General features: G+C 36.3%; 1 protein-coding gene across 3 annotated transcripts in view; it reads right to left on the bottom strand.

Annotated features, from left to right (window-relative positions):
- Nucleotides 1-923: 923 nt before the first annotated feature.
- The window catches only part of LOC118277788 (titin), a 44,614-nt gene continuing 26,860 nt past the window's right edge, over nucleotides 924-18,677 (bottom strand). For 2 of the 3 annotated variants that reach the window (XM_035596715.2, XM_050700382.1), the window contains exons 2-4: nucleotides 11,596-11,635; nucleotides 2,437-5,462; nucleotides 924-2,183 (exon numbers count right to left, since the gene is read on the bottom strand). In XM_035596715.2, the coding sequence (XP_035452608.2) occupies nucleotides 2,075-2,183; nucleotides 2,437-5,462; nucleotides 11,596-11,634 (3,174 nt within the window). In that variant the 5' untranslated portion in view covers nucleotide 11,635 and the 3' untranslated portion in view covers nucleotides 924-2,074. Of the gene's footprint in view, nucleotides 2,184-2,436; nucleotides 5,463-5,764; nucleotides 6,525-6,682; nucleotides 7,475-11,595; nucleotides 11,636-18,677 lie in introns of those variants that run through there. The other variant, XM_035596713.2, reaches the window with a different exon arrangement.

The following is an 18,677-nucleotide window of genomic DNA, read 5'->3' as shown; positions in this document are numbered from 1 at the left end:
GAATCACTCTATGAATAAAAAAATCGTATCAAAATCCATAGCGTAGTTTTAAAGATAAACATACAAACGAACATAGGGACAGAGAAAGCGACTTTGTTTTATACCATGTAAATAATGAATTCAAGTAACCATTTTTATTTGATCGCCACATTATAATTCTTAATTCAAACTTTCGAATTAAGAAAATTAAATTTGGAATTTCATTCAAAACAAAACCCTTCATTACCTGCCACTGTTAATTATGTACCGAACGCAAAAAAAAAACCAATTTCGAAGGAATCCCACATAAGAAATCAGTGCATTTTAAAATCGCATAATGTACTGCGATGCACGTCGACACAGAGTGGGTAGTTTGGTAGAGGAAGAGAGGGTTTTCCTGTACCACTGCTGTAAAGAAAGATTTTTACGGTTTTGCGGGGCGTTGCGGGGTTAAAGGGGGGAAAGACGTATATCCTTATTTGTCGGGACGTGACCGCAACCTTGCATTCTAAAAGGATCCTTAAAGCGGATTAACTGGGTATATATTTAATTAATTAATTTTAAGTAGGTCATGTTGATAAGATCGTCATTTTGAGTAGTTTTCAAATAAGTCTACAGAGGTAAGGCAGTTTGTGTTTTACGTAGGTAAGGTATTATACAGTGTGATCAAATTTCGAAATTCCCAGACGTAGTACTTAACCTACTAAGATATGTGTAAGTACACAACGCCTTCTCTCCTAGCGTTACTAATGCCGTATTATACTAAAATACTCAGCTTATCACTTAGTAACCAACATGTATTCAAAACAAAATAAAAACCTAACTTACTCGCTCTCTCTACTACAGCAAAGTTTGTAACAACATGATAACTTCATAACACAATTTTTTATTCCGCAAACAAACTTCTACGCGGCCTTAATTCGTTCGAATGAAGTAAACAAACATTAAACTTGAATATTTTATTAAATAAAACTCAACAATGATTTCACAAATAACATAAAAATGATACAAAATTTGTTACAACTTAAGTAAAGAACCCATGCATCTATTTTATAATAAAATTGTTATGAATGAAAGAGACAAGAAATTTAACACACTTCTGATTGTATAATGCGGTTATTTTGTATATTTTTAAAATAAATAGTTAACGTAATTTTAGGCTAAATAAATTAATAAGCAAAATGTGTACGAACTAATGTACATAAAACGCTCTTTTTTATATATAAAAGACGCAATGTATCATGTGTACACTCTACTGTTACAATTAATTTTATTTATACTCACAAATATTACAACGAATAATAAAAACAATTTTGCTTCGTACAACACAAAAATCAAATTAAATGTAAAGCCAAAATGTTGTTTAAACTTAGAACAACAAACATCGGAGTTCGTTAAACGTTTAAAAAAACAAAATGGCTTCACAATTCGATATTTGAATTTTAAGTTCATTAAACAGCAAAACCATTTTTATATTCCGAACAATATAAATAAATGCTAATGAAATAGTAATTTATTATTTTACTAAACTTAATTTTGAAGAATTTATTAGAACAAACTGAAGCAGAAATGCATTGGTGTAGTTATATGTTAAAGAGCTAAGACTAGCGACAATCATGTCTCCATTGACTAGGTTAGAACAAAATCAATAATTCATAAGATTTATCACAATATCGCGCAGTTTCTCAACACAAAAGTGATTCAAATGAAACGAGAAAGATAAATAATTGAAAACATGCGGTTTAGTACGTATACAAGGCCCGTGTAAAAATGTATTTACATTATTTGAAAGAGAAAATTAATTACAGACGAGATATAGATTTGAAAGATCCTAACTTACAATTTACAATAACTCTCATTCGATTCGTTTCGACCTATACACGACACTTATAACATTCGCTTCGTCAATAATCGCTAAGAATTCGTTCTGAAGAATTTTAGGATTATCTTTGAAGGATTTTTAGTCTACTTACAGATCTCATCATCACATTCCACAATTTACATAAATAGAATATTTCTTACAGACGATGTTTTTATATCTTTCGAGTAAATTAATATTTATAAGGAGCTTAAATTAAAGTTAGTACTAGGTGATTTAATTCTCAGTGCCAGTGATCCATTGCAGGTACTTGAAGGATCTCGACTGAAGAGGACTGGCGCGGGCTTCCCGGTACACGCGTGGCTGGTAAGAAACCGGTTGCTCTCTGAAAATAGCAAACATTGAGGTTATTTCGAGATACGCTACAGTTTCAGCTCAGAAATGATTGGCATTTGAAGGAATGTTTGGAGCTTTAGTTGCTAAATCTTGCCTTTAAAATGATAGGGAAAGCTTTTGGAATCAGGAAAACATTCCAGCGTGACATTTGAAACCAGTCTTATTTTATTTTTAAATAGGAAGAATTCTTTGGAAGATTTTGTATCTTTTAATCCATGTAAGTCTTCTAGATACAGTCTTACCTAGGTTCAGCTGAAGCACGGGCGTGGTACGCGGGCACGTTCGGGTTGTGGTAGCCAGCGTGCGGCGCCGGCGTCGTCAGCGTGTGCGCCTGCACGGGCGCGTGCTCGGCCGGCGACTGGTAGCTGTTCGGGTTGTATCGGTCCACCGACACACCGCGGGTCCTCTCAGGAATCGGTGCATCCAAAGTCTTACCTAAAGTACTCAACGGCCTACCCCTACCCAAAGTATTAGTCTTCGGCCACTCTTGAGTGGCTTGATTCGAATACTCTGATTCGAAACTTCTTTCGCGCCAAGAACGCGGTCTTAATGTCTGACTCCACGATGGAGTAGGGTTGTAGACTACGGACGGATTCTTTGCACACTTCGATTCAGTTTCCCATGGCGGCTGCACGCTTGTCTGCTGCTCTGTGGTAGTAGTAGTTTGGGACGTTTTCTCAGTAAACTCCCTGAGCTCTCTACGCCATTGCGGCTCAATCTCTTCCGTTGATTCAAAGTTATCATAGTAATACTGGGGGGAAGGATCAGGCTGTGCCTGGTACTTGGTCTCCGTGGGGATGTATGTAGACTCTGGTACACTAATGTACCGTCTTTCATATTCGCTGTAATATGTCTTGCGCCCTGGAACCGACCTGGGTGGCTCGGACACCGATGCAGATCTAACAAAGGACTGATTAGGTGCTGGTGGGATGTAGGAGATCGGAGCAGGTTTGGTGAATTTAGTAGCCGGTGGTGGTTTCCAGCTCTGGGTAGGAGTGGGACTGAACGCCTGTGTTTGGGGCAGGGGAGCGGGCTTGTAGTAAACTTGTGAAGTGTTATTGACAGATGTGTAGTTGGAGTCCTGCTCCCATGGAGGAGGAACGTAACCTGAGGAGTACTGCTGTGAAGATTTCTGATAGCTGTCTGATGTTTCTTTGTTTTGGTAAGAGTACTGAGTGGATTGTGAAGTGTTCTGTTGTGTGTCGTTGTTAGATAACCATGAGGGTGTGGGTGTGTATGTGGTGTAGTTTGAGGGTGCCCTTTCGCCAGCGGGTTCAGAGAAAGATTGTTGGTACTGGGGTTGGGGCGCAGGGGGTTGTTGGTACTGGGGTTGAGGAGTAGATGGTTGGTACTGCTGGGGCTGATATTGTGGTTGGGCTTGAGCTTGGTATTGAGGCTGCGGCTGATACTGCTGTTGTGGTTGGGGCTGAGATTTGGGTTGAGTCCAAGGCTGGCTCGTCGGCGTGGGGGTAGAAGAAACATTGTTGTAAATCAGATTCTGATTCTGTTGATACCATTTTTGGTCGCTGGTGATCGAGCTCGGCTTGACATTACTAACGGTAAGGACTTCAGCTCGTGGTTCATCTGAATATTGAGGCTGGTCGTTGGCTTGGTTATTGCCATATTGATAGACGTCTGTAGGCAACTGACGTTCCACGCTAAGTCTTTCTAGAAGGAGGCTGTGACGTCTTTCAGTGGTTGACTCAGGAGCGTACACAGATTGATAGGGCCTAGCTGGTAGAGGGGAGGTGGAGATTCTATCTATAGTAGGGGGTGGGAAATATGTCTTGACGGTCGGTATACCTTGCTGGGTGACATTTTCGTAGCTGCGATCTAAAATTTTCGTAGTCCGATTCACAGTGACAATGTTCTCAATTTTGTTGTATTGTGTTTGGGTGCTGAGTCCACCAGAAGGATCGATCGTGCTTCTTATAATTTCTGTATTTTCTGTATGGGTTTTAGAGATAAGTGGGGTGCTTCCGATAGGTTTGATCTCAACATCTTCTACTTTATCAAGTGGAATGGATGGTTCCCTTATGGGTATGTTGAACTCTTTCTGGGGTTCAGGTTCTGGTTTTTCTTCTTTAGGTTCTGGCTTAGATTCTTCACTGGTCTTCACTTCTACTTTGATCACCTTTTCTTCAGATTGTTTTGTAGTTTCCTCAGTTTCTTCTGTAGTCTCTGCAACAACTTCACGTTCTTCTCTAACTTCCTCTTGAACTTCTTGTTGTTGTTCTTCATCATTTTTCTCATCTTTCTTTTCTTCTACTTCAGTCTCATTTTTCGATACTACTTTGGTCTCCGCTTTTTCCTCTGCCTCGTCATATTCTTCTTCTTCCTCCTCCTCCTCCTCCTCTACTTCTTCTTGTTCCTCTGATTTAGGAGGTGCTTCTTTGGCTTCCTCTTTCTTTACTTCCACTTTCTGAGTTTCTACTTCCACTTTCTGAGTTTCTACTTCCTCTTTCTGAGTTTCTACTTCCTCTTTCTGAGTTTCTACTTCCTCTACTTCTTCCTCTTCTTCTTCTTCTTCCTCTTCTTCCTCTACTTGTTTTTTGGCTTCTTGTGGTGCTGGTTTTGGTTTTTCTTCTGGTTCTGGTTCATCCTCTACTTCTTCTTCAGACTCTTCTTCTTCCTGTTCAACCTCCTTAACCTCAGCTTTTGGTTCTGGTGTAGATGGTTTTTTCACAACAACTGTCACTGGTTCTGTCTCTTCCACCTCTTCTTCTTCCACTTCCTCCTCTTCTTGTTGTTCTACTTCAACAGATTGTTCCTCTTTAGGAGAGTCTTGAATTACTACCACTTTTTTAGTTGATGTCGTTGTTGATTCTGACCTTTCTTCTGTTGTAATAACATTGTCTTTCTGACCGTTTTCCTTAGGTTCAGTAACCGTAGCGGTTACTGTTACATTACTTTCAGGTGTTTCTGTCTCTTGTCCAACCTCTTCAACTTCTCCTTCTTCTTCCTCTTCCTCAACTTCCTCTTCAAATTCCTCTTCCTTGGGAATTATTGTAGTCTCAGTTTTAGTTCTGATTTCTGTCCTTCCGTCAATAGTCGTCTTTGTTGTAGTTGTTTTGACTTCTTCGACAGAGCCATCAGGCAGGACTCTCTTCACAACTTCTACATTAGTTTCAGTTTTAGCTGCCGATTTCTTAGTTGGCAATTTCACAGTCATTTCAGCCTCATTGTTTGCATCACCATTCCGGGTGCCATTTTGTTCTTCTACTTTATTTTCTTTCTTAACTTGTTTCTTCACAACTTTGACTTCTTTCTGTAAATCAAATAAAAAAAATCAACTCAATATTCACAGAGACTAACTAACTATGGCTTTTTAGTATTTTTATTACGAACAACAAATAAAATATTTTATTAAAATGGTCAACGTATGTATAATAAGTGATAAATAATAAATATAATATAATTAAATACGCATAACAAAACATTTAAACTCACGAGAGTTCGTTAGTATGTTCTCTATAGCTCCGTAATGTTGTATAGTAAATACGTATAGCATACAACGAAAACACACATATAGATATAGACATAATAAGTATACAGTAATTTTAATTGAACCTGTTCATCTTCTGTCCCCACGTATTCTTCAACAGGCTCTATAACTACCGGCAGAGGAGATTTAGCTGAAGTCACTTCTGATATCGGTTTAATTGTCAAATCTAATATCGGTTCGTCACTTTCATTTACTTTGTCTTTTTCTTCACAAATTTCCAACTTTGGTAACAGTTCAGAATGTTCGCTTGCATTAAGTTTCGGTTGCGCGCGGAAATATTCGGCCTCGTAACTAATTTCCGGAAGTACCGGCGCTGTATATCCGTCGCTGCCATAATTCGTTCTCGGTAAACTGCACGAATTTACGGCCGGCGAGTTATACTCAAACATAGAAACAGGTCTGTTATTGTTTATTTGCGGATACGTTGGCGTATATTTACTATTATTATTAAACGTATCATTGCCATCAAGTCTCGCGTTGTTTACTACAGGTGCTACTACTCTTTGTACTGGAGTCTCTCTCGGCTCGGGATGACTTCTAGTTCTAAGTAAACTTTTTGGATTCGCCGGCAAGTTAAAAGTAGGAAACACTTGAACTGGCAAACAATTGAAGTTTGGGAGTGCCACAGGAGCCGACGTATTTGACTGCGACTGTACTGGCTGCACTGGTACTTCAGGAACCCCTTGATTCATCGCATTCCTCATTAGCCGTTTCGCCATACGCTCAGACTTGATCTCTGAGAGATCGAGCCCACCCGGGGTGTACGTGAACGGCTTTCGATCCCGGCTCATCGCGCCGTAGAGCGCTGGCGGCGGATTCATTTCACTGAAATAAGTTTTCTTTCGTTACTCCAAAGCCAATAACATTTATCATAAAGTTTACGATTTGGACATTATATATGTAACATAATTTTTAAAACGTTAAAAGCTCGGGACGCGTTTTGGCAAATTGACAAAACAAGAAAATAGATACGAGGTACTCACGAGGTCTGATGTTCACCGCAAAACGTTATATGTATTTACTTCCTACGTTGCAGTGAACAGTAGATCTTGGGCGCGTATTTGTTTATCCAGCGAGCACATTTATATCCGACACTGAAGGTAGCACACTTGTCGTAGATCAATTTTCACATCACAACTTTCAGGAGACGGATCACTTATTTTTGTGACGGAACATGCAGATATTAATCTGGTCGCAGCGGTTAAATATAGCGCGGGTGTAGTAAATGAGCCGGTACATTTGAATCCGGGAGGTGGTGCGCGCGGTCGGCGCGTACGCCGCCTGCCGCCTACTGCCGTCTGCTCCGCCGCCGCCATGTATTTTCGTACCGACCCCAATAACGGGCGCCTTGTCTACAATTTGTCTTGAGCAAATCGTCAAAACAACATCCATAATACTTCCGACAGATTCGCGATTATTATTTATTGCAATCCTACGGCTCCATTCATCCGCAATGCAGCTACCGTCCATCTTATTTGTACCATTACGATTGCATCACGGCCGATCACTGACGTGTGCCGCGGCCGGATTCCCACCGCTTTATATTTCGTCGCGTAGTTCACCCACCTTTGCAAACACTGTGATATGACATTGTCCTATTTTTCTATTTTAGTTTTCCGCATTTCAGAAAAGTTTTAAATTAAAATGATGATTTTTTATTTTTGCGTTTCAGTGTACTTGCTCTGTGAAAGGATTCAGCGCGGATGTACGAACAATTTGTTTTACAATAAACTTGTAACATTTTTCTCGCGTCTTTCTTTAACAGGCGGAGCATAGTTTTGATGTCGAGAGCAAAATATTTATATAAATGCAGCTTTATCCCGAGATTTACAGCCGACAGCGGTTGCTCGTCCAAATATCACCCCGCTATTAATGTTGGCTCCAAACCAAAACTTTCTGGTTCGACATTGCTTACATTTGCTACCGAATCGATTGCTATTCACACATATCCAGAATATTGGCTCTATTAGATATTTACATTATATCGTTTCGCTGCGTTTCTTGGAGACGCAAGTGCACTCGTAAAATGTATTTTTATAGACATTGCTTGTTGGTTGTGTTAATGTGGGCGTCACAATTATGTTCGTGTGGACTGTGTTTCATGAATGGTTCTATTTCAAAAATGGTTTGGATGTATTGGTCGTTTGGCTTCACATGACTGCAGCTCGATGTAAACAGAGTCAATTTGAGTGTCTTTTAAAGAGTTGTCAAATAAAAGGAACATAAATCCGCAAAAGCTTTCGCTGGGGCTTCGTGTCGGGAATAAAGTTCATGGCTTTAAGTGGAATGCCGTTAAGTTGAGCTCAAAGGAGTCATAGGGTCTAATGAAGAATAATGTTCACCAACTTCTGTTAATACGCGGTTGCGAATTTACAGTTCTTGTTTATGCTTTCTTGCTGTTCATTTGTTTTGTCAAGGTTTCTTTCTATTGTATTAAAAGCTTTGTTTTTTGCTTTTCATTTTGACCACTATGTTGCATTTGTTTCTGTCTGTCTTTTTTAATTGAAAAACTGTCTTCGTTTTGTAGGTACTATAAAGTTTTTTTAGTAAATTATTTCGTTCATTAAATTCTTCAGTGTAGTGTAGTAATTCTATTGACAGTGTATCTTTCGTCATGTAATTTTAATAGAAACTAATTAATATAAAATGCAATTAGTTATCTTAATTAAAAGTCTATATTATCGCTTTGTAATGAAGAGATTTCTTTCTTTTTAGTGGAGAACTAAGGAGAGACCTTTGTTCAACAGTGGACGTCTTCCGGCAGATGATGATGATGATGTTTATTATCATCTCTTTTTTTCATGTCGTCAGAATAAAAACATATTCCTATCCTAAGACATATCTTATAATTTATAGTAGACATTGTATACCACCTAATAAAAAGCTCACAACACAACATTATGACACTCATAATTATGACAATGACCTGAATTTCAGAGCTATGAAATCAATTTCTTGTACATTTAATGTTGACCTACATATATCAACATATACCCTAGCCTTGTAAAATTTAAAGTATGCATTATATATGTTAATACCGACATAAAACTAGATAGTGTATGCTATTATTATATTATACTGCAATGCAGAGATTTAAAAGATTTACAACGTTTTGATGGCTTGACAAAGTTTTATTTAGAAACTCATGCCTGTCTTCTAGCCTCTCCTATACTTTGAGGAATGCTTAGGCTAAGATAGAAGATATTTAACAAGATTTTAGATTTCAAGAACCTATAAGTGGATCCTATCAGTACCAGTAAGGGGTTAGTTAAGGTACTAGGTTACGCTAAGTAACTTCCGGAGCTGCGGACTACCTAGCGGATTACCGGGACTCTGGCTCCGAAGAGCAGTAAGAGTCTGACACTCCCTCGCATGACGCATCAAGAAATTGGATGGTTTTCCCCCATAAAGAAAAAGATCACAAGAAGGTATGGTACGCAGATAGGTATAGACGTATGCAAATTATACACCCACACGCTTTTCATAAATTACGTTATGTATATGTTATTTATTATGTTATGTAAATGATGAATAATGGCACGTATTGCCAAACACTGAACACAATTTTATTATTCACAGATCAATTCCTTTAATCAAATGCCATTAAAACATTAGTCAAATAAGTAAATATAAATTAATCAATGTACAATTATACATAAATACAAGATTAACAATGACATTCAACGAATTACTTCAAAACCATTTATCCAAACCCTTTCTATATAAACATTCAACAACAAGGAATTTAAAGATGTCTTTTGTTGATTAGAACAAGTACCTACTTCTGTCTGGTATGTAATGTAACGTCACAATAGGGTAGATGACTATTTTTTAGTTAAATGTCCGTCTTGTAGACTATTTTAAAATCACAGAAACAAATACTTTAGAAGATATATCGATTTGCACACTTCTAGGTACGTTTTATACGTAGAGATGACGTATTTGTTCACACTCCTAAACTTTGGTACGTTTTATCTAAGTATTGTTATCTTATATCACAAAATAAAAAATACGTTTCTAATATTTTTTCATTACCTAACTGGTGGACTAAATAGATTTTTAATTTTCATACCCCGTCATCATCTCTATTCACTACATTCATTTAACTCAAAGCCAAAGACGCAATAAATTTTATTAATTAATAATATCAATACATCAATTTTAATTAATTATATACATAGCTACATTACTACATACTTTTGCGTTCGTAGTAATTAATAATGACTATTTAAATGGCTTCCCTGCCAAATAAATCAATAAAAAGATACATAGTTTGGCCAATACATTAAGATTATGTATTGAACTTCTGATTTATTGATATAGATTAGTCTTTATACATCATACATAACATTGCGCTTGTTACATTCCGAAAGAGAGGTAGACATGTGCAATTTATTCTATTGCTGAAAGTTAAGTAACAAATATTTGGCATTCTGCTTAATCCAAAAGTCATACCCAAGATCATTTGAGTAAAATCATTCTCAAATTCTTATATACTTTTGTACAACAAGACCAAAGAAAGGTTTTGAAAATTTCTTAACATTTGACCAGAAATTCTTGAGACTAACACGTTTAAACAAACAATGAAACAGACTCTTCAGTATTGCATATTAGTTTTAACTATTAATTAAACATAATAAATATAATAGATTAGCAAATAAGTAATTAGTATAGATTAACACTCGGGTCCAAAAAATAAAAATTAAGTTTTTGGTTTCAATTCTTTCATTGTTGCGCTGAAACTGTAATTATGGCCGTTTTACCGTTTAGCAAAATATTTACTTTGCACTTATTATTTCACACATGGTGTTTACATTTTAATTTGCATTAAATTTAATCTATTATTTATTAAAACAACGGTTCATTGAATTAAAATTATATACTTAAACGGATAATTCGCCATTTTGGTTAAACAATTATATTTGTTTGGGTTTTTAATGCTTTAGTCACTAGATTTTGGTTTAATTAAAAACATAAAATGTTTTGTCAATAAATATACACAAAAGCAAACTGCAATGAAAGTATGATTTATTAATTACTTTGTTGTTTTGAATCATGATTAAGGATAGATATATTTTTACATTTAATGGGTCGCCGTTTGGCCGCTATCTCGCCTGATGGTAAGTGATGATGCAGCCTACGATGGAGCACGTCTGCCCATTAAGCAACCTATTTACTCGGGCTTTGAAGATTCCCAGGTTATACCCAGGTTTTGATCCTTTACTAACTTATTTAATCTTCAAAAATACGCAAACTCGTCATCTCTGCTAAACTTATTAGTAGAATCATAAAGAGATTCCGTTAAGATTCACAAAATCCAAAAAGTTATTTATTGCTATCCTCAAAATGACCCCTTCCATAGTATTCCAGTAATTTCTACACCATTAACTTTCGCCTAAAATCATAAATAATAGATCCTTTCGGCCATTCTCAAAAATAGGACTACAAACATAATTTTGCATATCACAATGGCGCTAGTATCTTCGTGGGAAAAGATCGTTTCAATAGATTTATGTTAGTTCTAAATTTATCCACCTGCATAGATAACTTTGTAATGTACCTATATTTGTATTTTATGTAAACAGATGAAGTTTTTCTACTTTTCTCGAGATAAAGGTTAATTGATTGCTCGACTTTAAGTGGAAAACTTTTCAATATACATTTATTTCTTAAGTATCTAATTTTCATAGTTTATAAAAGATGTTTTTTTAGGTCGGTTTCTAACGATAAAGATTCCTTTGCCACGCGTCCTTAGAACTTCTCTTTGTGATATTTTTTATGGTCTATTTAAGTACCAAATTACTTACCTCCTACAATAGATAATGATACTTGTAAATGTACATAAATCACAACATATTTTTGTTATTTTATCTTTATTGTTAATTTTAATACTTACTTTAACTTCTGTCTTCACAGATTCTCCTTTAGACGCCATTCTGTAGACAAAGAAAATATATTTTAATACATTTTTCACAAAGACCAAGTTTAATCACGCAATAACATAAACGCATAATATAAAAAAAAATTTCATTTAAAATAAATAGAATACGCGCTCGAATTTAAAAATAAAAGTAACATTTTTATTGGGAAATAAAAAAAAAAACTAAACGAGAATTTAAGCTTCGTCTTCCATTTTCGAAATATGAGACGGCCATCTTCTTTTTATTATTCTGTTTAAATCCGAAGTTATGTTTATGTTGTGCATATTTTAGTCAGATTCTATTTATGTCCACCGTCGGACTATTTAAACATAAATAGAGTTCGTTTGGTAATAATTGGCTCGGAGATACAAACAATTGTTTGGTATTCGGATTTGGATTAGTTAAATTGAGTTAACGTATAAGGTTGTCACCGTATTTATCAAAAGGTATAGACATATAATAAAACTATACATGAGTTCATTTTGATTTCACTTGACTATTTATTAGTTCGCACTACTAAATTCATTTTTTTGAAGTGGTTCTTTGTTATGTCACAAAATAAAATAAATATAAGCATCTGATAGACTTTCATTACGCAAGTGATGGGCAAATTGATGTTTTCTATTGATGCCAAGTTATATTTGGGTCAATATCCATAACGGGCGTGTTCGTGTGAGCACTCTAGTGCTTTCTAGATATAGATATTTAATGGTAATTATGTTTCCCATTGAATATAACAAAATATGCTATTTGAATATCATTATTTTCATTGAGATACATAATTACCATTAAATATCTAAGTATATCTAAAAAGCACCAGGGTTATCACACGAACACACCCTTTTGCAAATTTACCCATTTACACTCCTATTTTAAAATATCGTAAGTGACCCGGTTGTGGCCACTTTAAGATTTTTTTCGACTTTGAGGCTTTCTTAACTTATAGTTTTTGTTATCACGAACATATTTCTTGTAAAAAGTCATTTAACAAGTATTAACCTTGCTTAAGAAACCCCTTTTTTTAAAGAACGTCCAATAGAAAAATAACTGTATAAAAAAGAAAAAAAAAAGTGAGTTTGTGCCATTTTTGGCCAGATTCGTGCCATTTCTGGCCACGGTCGTGTGCCAGTTCTGGCCATCAAAAAACACAATAAAAGTAATCAAAATTTATTAATTAAATTTGACATTTTAGAAACAATGGTTTTTATTTAGTTTGGAAAATATGAAATATTATTACTTTACTTGAATTTAACTTACAAATAAAGAGATCAACATTTATATGACGTTGGTAAAAACTGCAAAGTAAACTGACCTCCCCTTTGTGCGAAGGCAATTTATTGCATCTCTGAAAATGAAAAATATGTATTTGTTGATATGTAAAGCCAAGGAAAAATAATAAATAAATTACGATAAATGACTAGAAGTGGGGCGTCTATGTACAAAAGTTTTGGCCAGCCATGTGGCCAAAGATGGAGAAATTCATAATTTTGTCTCCATTAGTGGCCACCTTCTAATAATCTCACTTCAGAAACATATGGCGACAAAATAACTTTAGTTCCACTTAGACAATATATTCTTCATGTAGTATTAACATAAACATCCAAACAATAAGCAAAGATTTAAAAAATAAAAACCAAATCCTCACCCGCTCGCCTTAGCCTTTTTGTTAAGATCTTAACAATTTCATCCTCAACTAAAAATAATGACTTGTTGCACCGACGTGAAGTTTGACACATCAAAGCTGCCGACGGTATCAGTGTCTAAAATATTCAATATTTCAAATACTGTACATCACAGAGTAATTTATTTGTCCATGCCTTAGTTATAAATATTTGAAAGCCCAAATGGCCACAAAGGGGTCGATGGCCACAACCGGGTCACTTGCCCTACCAAAACAATATACAACAGATTATCCTTTTAAACAAAAACCCGAATCCAGCGCTCATTTAACAGACTATCTTCACAATCCACCATTAATAAAACCTACCACTAAAAACAAAACAATATCACTGAATAAAAGTCAAGAAAAGTATCAAAGATTTACAACCTTAAAAGTATTGACAAATATTGAAAAGCTTCTTCGGTTTCGAGCAAGCAACGTGTCCGCCGTTCCCGTAGGAATTTCACGAGCGAATCCGTGACACCAATGTACTCTAGTAAATAAAATACTGAATATTGACTGTCGTATTGGCTTAGAGGTTAAGATGGCCTGCTTTTCAAGCATGGAGACTCAATACCTGACAAGTAGATACTAATGCTTTTCACTATTTAATAAAAAAAATACTTTTTAATAGATTTTACATACGGTGAAGAAAAAATTAAGAAGAAACCTGTACTTGTAATTTCAATATTTTAATCACCAATCCGCTTTGAGCAAGATTGAAGATTAACGTTCAATCCTTCTCCGTGTGAGAAGAGGCCTCAGCAGTGCAACAGTTACAAATAATAAAATGAGACATACTAAATTAATTATTATGTTAACGGCTTACTCACGTAACTGTTTGACGAAGAACTCGACTAGTTTCAAGCCACGCTAGAGGCTCATATTCATGAACAACAATCCGCGACAATCGCCGCGTCGTCGTGTCTCGAGTGTGAGTTCCTCGTCAAACAGTTACGTGAGTAAGCCGATAACAAAATAAATAATGAAATGAACTACTGTGAAGTGGCAACCCTACGCTCTATTATATTTAGTCCGGAACCAGCCAGTATCAAAGGTTAGATTACATTCTAGATTCTTTTTACAACCTAAATCGATTGACTAATAAAATAAATCGAAGGCAATCGACTATCGTAAATGCTTTTAGTGATGCCTAAATGAACGTTTTGAAAATTATACCGTTTGAAATAAGTTGAGATTTTCTTGTGTTTTGATTTTTAGTTTTACTTAGGAACTTTGTATTTGACTTGTGGTGTGCAATTGGAGAGGTCTGTGTCCAAAAGTGGATATGGACTGAAGATGATGATGTATTCACAATGATGAAGACGTTAATTATGTTATTAATTTTTCATATGATTTTGAAATTATTTTTAAATGTCCTTCCTTTCTCTTACTAATTTCCTAATTTGCGTTTCTCTACAGGGTCCATAATTGTGATTAACTCCCTACTCAGAGACATCTAATGATTACTTAAACTATTCCTTAGCAACGTTCCTACTCCTGCTTTTCGAACCGGAGCCCCGATAAGCCCGCTAGGTAGTCCGCAGGTCCGGATATGACGTAAAAACTTAGGGGACGGTTTATGAAAAATATGACTGGTCAGCACGAGATCAGGCACAACTCCAGGATCAAAACAAGTTATCCTGGACTTTTAAGAATGTATCTTTGAAACAATAAGCAAGTAAAGATTGATCAATGTCGATAAGCAAAAGAGGTATGCCAAAACTGCGCTATTTGGCGTTCTATTGTCTCTGCTAATCGCAATAGAAGAGACTGCGTGGCAATATAATTATGGCGACAGACAATATATTATGCATAACATACCTAGGTATACTATTGTCTATCTCACAGATAAATGCTAGCAACGAGATTTACTAGATATTTTTCTTTATTACCGAGTGACAATAAACATCGGACAACTACAAAATTTGGCATGCACCGGGGATGCTTGCGACATTAACAGAAATTATGCGCGTCGTAAAATATTTAGCGGACAGTTAGCGGTAACATTACTGATAATTAAGCGAATAATACGCTTTTACATGATGTCGTTTTCAAGGTTCGATTACGGGGGGAAACACTGTAGTACAAAGTTTTTCGTTTTGGTTGCGTACAGTGTTACATTCGCTTTCTATCACAAGGGTTTGTAACTAATGAAAAGCGCTTGCATTTAATAACGTGCATTATTTAATTGATGTATCATTTAATGGATGTGCCATAATAAAGTTTTCGAAAAATATATATATATTTTTTTTATTTACTAAATCTTACCTAAAAACTACCATTACAGCATTCCCCAATACGATAGAAAGGCCTTATGCTGTATAATGATTTGCCCAATCAGGGGATTGCATACAGAACCATTTTTATTACAGCCATACTTGCGAACATTCGACCAATGAGGAGGAGGCAGACCAATATTACGTAACTAATAGTTTGATTGTTTGACTTTCAGCAATAATGGAAGGATGATCTAACATTTACACGATGTTTCCAAGATAACAAGGTGAAGGCTGAAAGTATTAATAACTGAAGAGTGGACGCTGAATTATGAGCATCGTTTAGTAAAAAAATAAATACTCTTTGCAACGAGCTCGATGTAAACCTGTTACGTATTTTGGCGTGGTTTTTCCGTTAGCTGCAATAATATCTACATCTAGGTATATGACTGTTATATTTTTGAACTCAAAAGGTAGAGTGAATATGTTTTTTTTATAGTAGGTATAAGCCGGTAAACGAGCAGACGGATCACCTGATATTAAGCAATCACCGCCACCAATAGATGCCCAGAACACCAAAAGCGTTATAAATGTGTTGCCGGCTTTTTGGGGGTTAGGAATTTAAGGGTTGTTGGGGAACCAGGGCTTGGGAAGATTGGGAAAAGGAGTATTTGAGCCTGCAGTAACCTCACTTACACAACGCAAACGTTATTTTCACATCGGTTATCACTTCGGTCGAGCCGGCCCATTCGTGCCGATACATGGTTCTCCCACACTTATATAATTGTATATTATATAAATTAATTAATAAGAATCACAAAAAAATATTTAAATAACCAATTTAAACATCCACTATCCTTTCCCATTTAATACCACAATAATTTATAATAAGGCGTAATTCTGAAATTAACCTCCACCGTTACAAAATAACTTTAGTACGAATTGTCGGTATTTTCAAAGGAGCGTTGGCCTTATTTCATAGTTATTTTATCTCTATTAAGGTCTAATCTGAACGTTTAATTAATTCCAGGTATCAATTAACTACGGAGGTGAGTGAAAGGTTAACGTTCATGGAATAACCTTCGAGTTTTTGGAACTTACGTTAAGTTAATTTGCAATCCAAGGTTAATGAAATTGAATTTTTCTTGGCGTAATGGTGAATTATTTTCTTTTTTATGGTTAGGTTAAAATTATTTTTTGTCTGTCTTTAACAATGTCTATGTTGATGATTTAACATGACTCCTGAAAGCTAAAGGTTTCAGTTGCTTTAAATATCTTTTTTATTTGCTGGTCTATATAAATAAATAAATAAAAAGGTAAATACCGTACCTAAAACATCACAAACTTACATAGTAAAATGCAATTTTGAAAACTAATCCACCAATCAAAAATCCATAAATCGCCTCAAACAATCCGTGAACCGATGCCGTCCTATTGCAAATCTATCTATACTAATATTATAAAGCTGAAGAGTTTGTTTGATTGTTTGTTTGTTTGTTTGTTTGAACGCGCTAATCTCCGGAACTACTGGTCCGATTTGAATAATTCTTTTTGTGTTGGATAGTCCATTTATCGAGGAAGGTTATAGGCTATAAAACATCACGCTATAACTATTAGGAGCGAAGAAATAAAGGAAAATGTGGACAAAACGGGGGAAATTATTAATTCTTGAGGGCTTCCGTTGCGTGCGCTGCGTAAACGGTTCAAGATATGAAAAATATATGTATGAAAGAATTATTCCTCTTAAAATGATCTAAAAAAAAGTCCGCGACAGTATATGTCTATCTTTTAAGGTTAACTCACTAGAACCGTTTTTATGGTAATCAAATTGGGTCGAAATTAATGCATTATTTATTCTGTGGTGTCAAGGTAAAAGGGGATAAGTCATAAATTTTGAAAATTGAGTTAATGACACAGTTGGATGAAATAAATGAATTAGTTTTACGGTAAAATGGAGATAAGTCAAGTTTAAATGGACTTATCCCCTTTTTCTCAAATTAAATTTACTTATCTCCTTTTTACCGTAAAACTAATTCATTTATTTTATCCAACTGTGTCATTAACTCATTTTTCAAAATTTATGACTTATCCCCTTTTGCCTTGACACCACAGTATTAAGACTTACATCAACGTTACAATATTATTTTTATCCAAATAAACGTGTTGTTCATTAAGAGTATTTAATTGTGAACAAAATTGTCTTTGACATCACTAAACTTCAATCAATATCTTAGGAGATATTACAATTTTAAAATAACACCGATATAAAATTCACCCGCGCCGCGTGATGTGCGAAACACGAAGCTACAAGGAGAGGCATTGCTTGCCAGCGACGCGGAGATGGGAGTGTAACTAAACTAAAAAAAAATATAATCTTACTAACGAAGTAACATTTTTTGGACAATCGAAAACCTTTGTTTACAGCGTACATTGGCAAAAATGAGGTTTACCACACGCTCACATTTTATTGTGGCTGGCTAATAAAGTACTACCAGATTCTACAGATACGTAGAGAGTGAGGAGTGTCAGACTCTTACTGACCAAAAACCACCCCGTTCTTTCGCCTGCTTTGAGCCGGAGCCCCGGTAACCTTTTACGTTGTCTGCAGCTCAGGATCGGGCATCAGCCCTACTGGGCCCCATCTGTGATGGCCTGTCTCTTCGAAGCGCGCGCAAATCGCGTCGCGCCGTACGCACGGTACTGGTTCTGGTCGGGCAGCGAGCTACCCTTACTCGCCGTCCCCAGACCCGCACTTACGGTGGCCGGAGATCGTCATGCGATCCCTGACGCCCGGAGTGTCTTCTGAGGCAGCTGGGTCGTGAGGAGGATTGTTTGCTCACGCACTCCGCCTCCTCCTTAGCTAGCATGACTGCTTCGCAGAAGGGAGAGACGGTGTCCCATTTCCTCTCGCTCCGCACTATGGCCTGAACCAGAGCCGGACGCGAGAGCTTACCGTCCCCGAACACATCTCTATGGACATGGCGGTGCTCAGCCCATACAGGGCATACTGCCACTGTATGCTCCACCGCGTCCTCCGGGTAGTCCTAGCAAAGACGACACCCGGCTGAAATGGCCGGATGTTTTCTCCTGCCGAATCCAAAACAGGTATCTACCGAAACTTCCGTATCCGGTAAGCACCTATGTTAGGCAGTAGGTGAGGATGAAAGAGGGGACTTAC

Source organism: Spodoptera frugiperda, chromosome 18 (assembly GCF_023101765.2).
Source record: "Spodoptera frugiperda isolate SF20-4 chromosome 18, AGI-APGP_CSIRO_Sfru_2.0, whole genome shotgun sequence".
In the NCBI taxonomy this organism is placed as follows: Eukaryota; Metazoa; Arthropoda; class Insecta; order Lepidoptera; family Noctuidae; genus Spodoptera; species Spodoptera frugiperda.
Note: the sequence above shows the minus strand (reverse complement) of the source record. Positions and strands in the feature narration are given on the sequence as shown.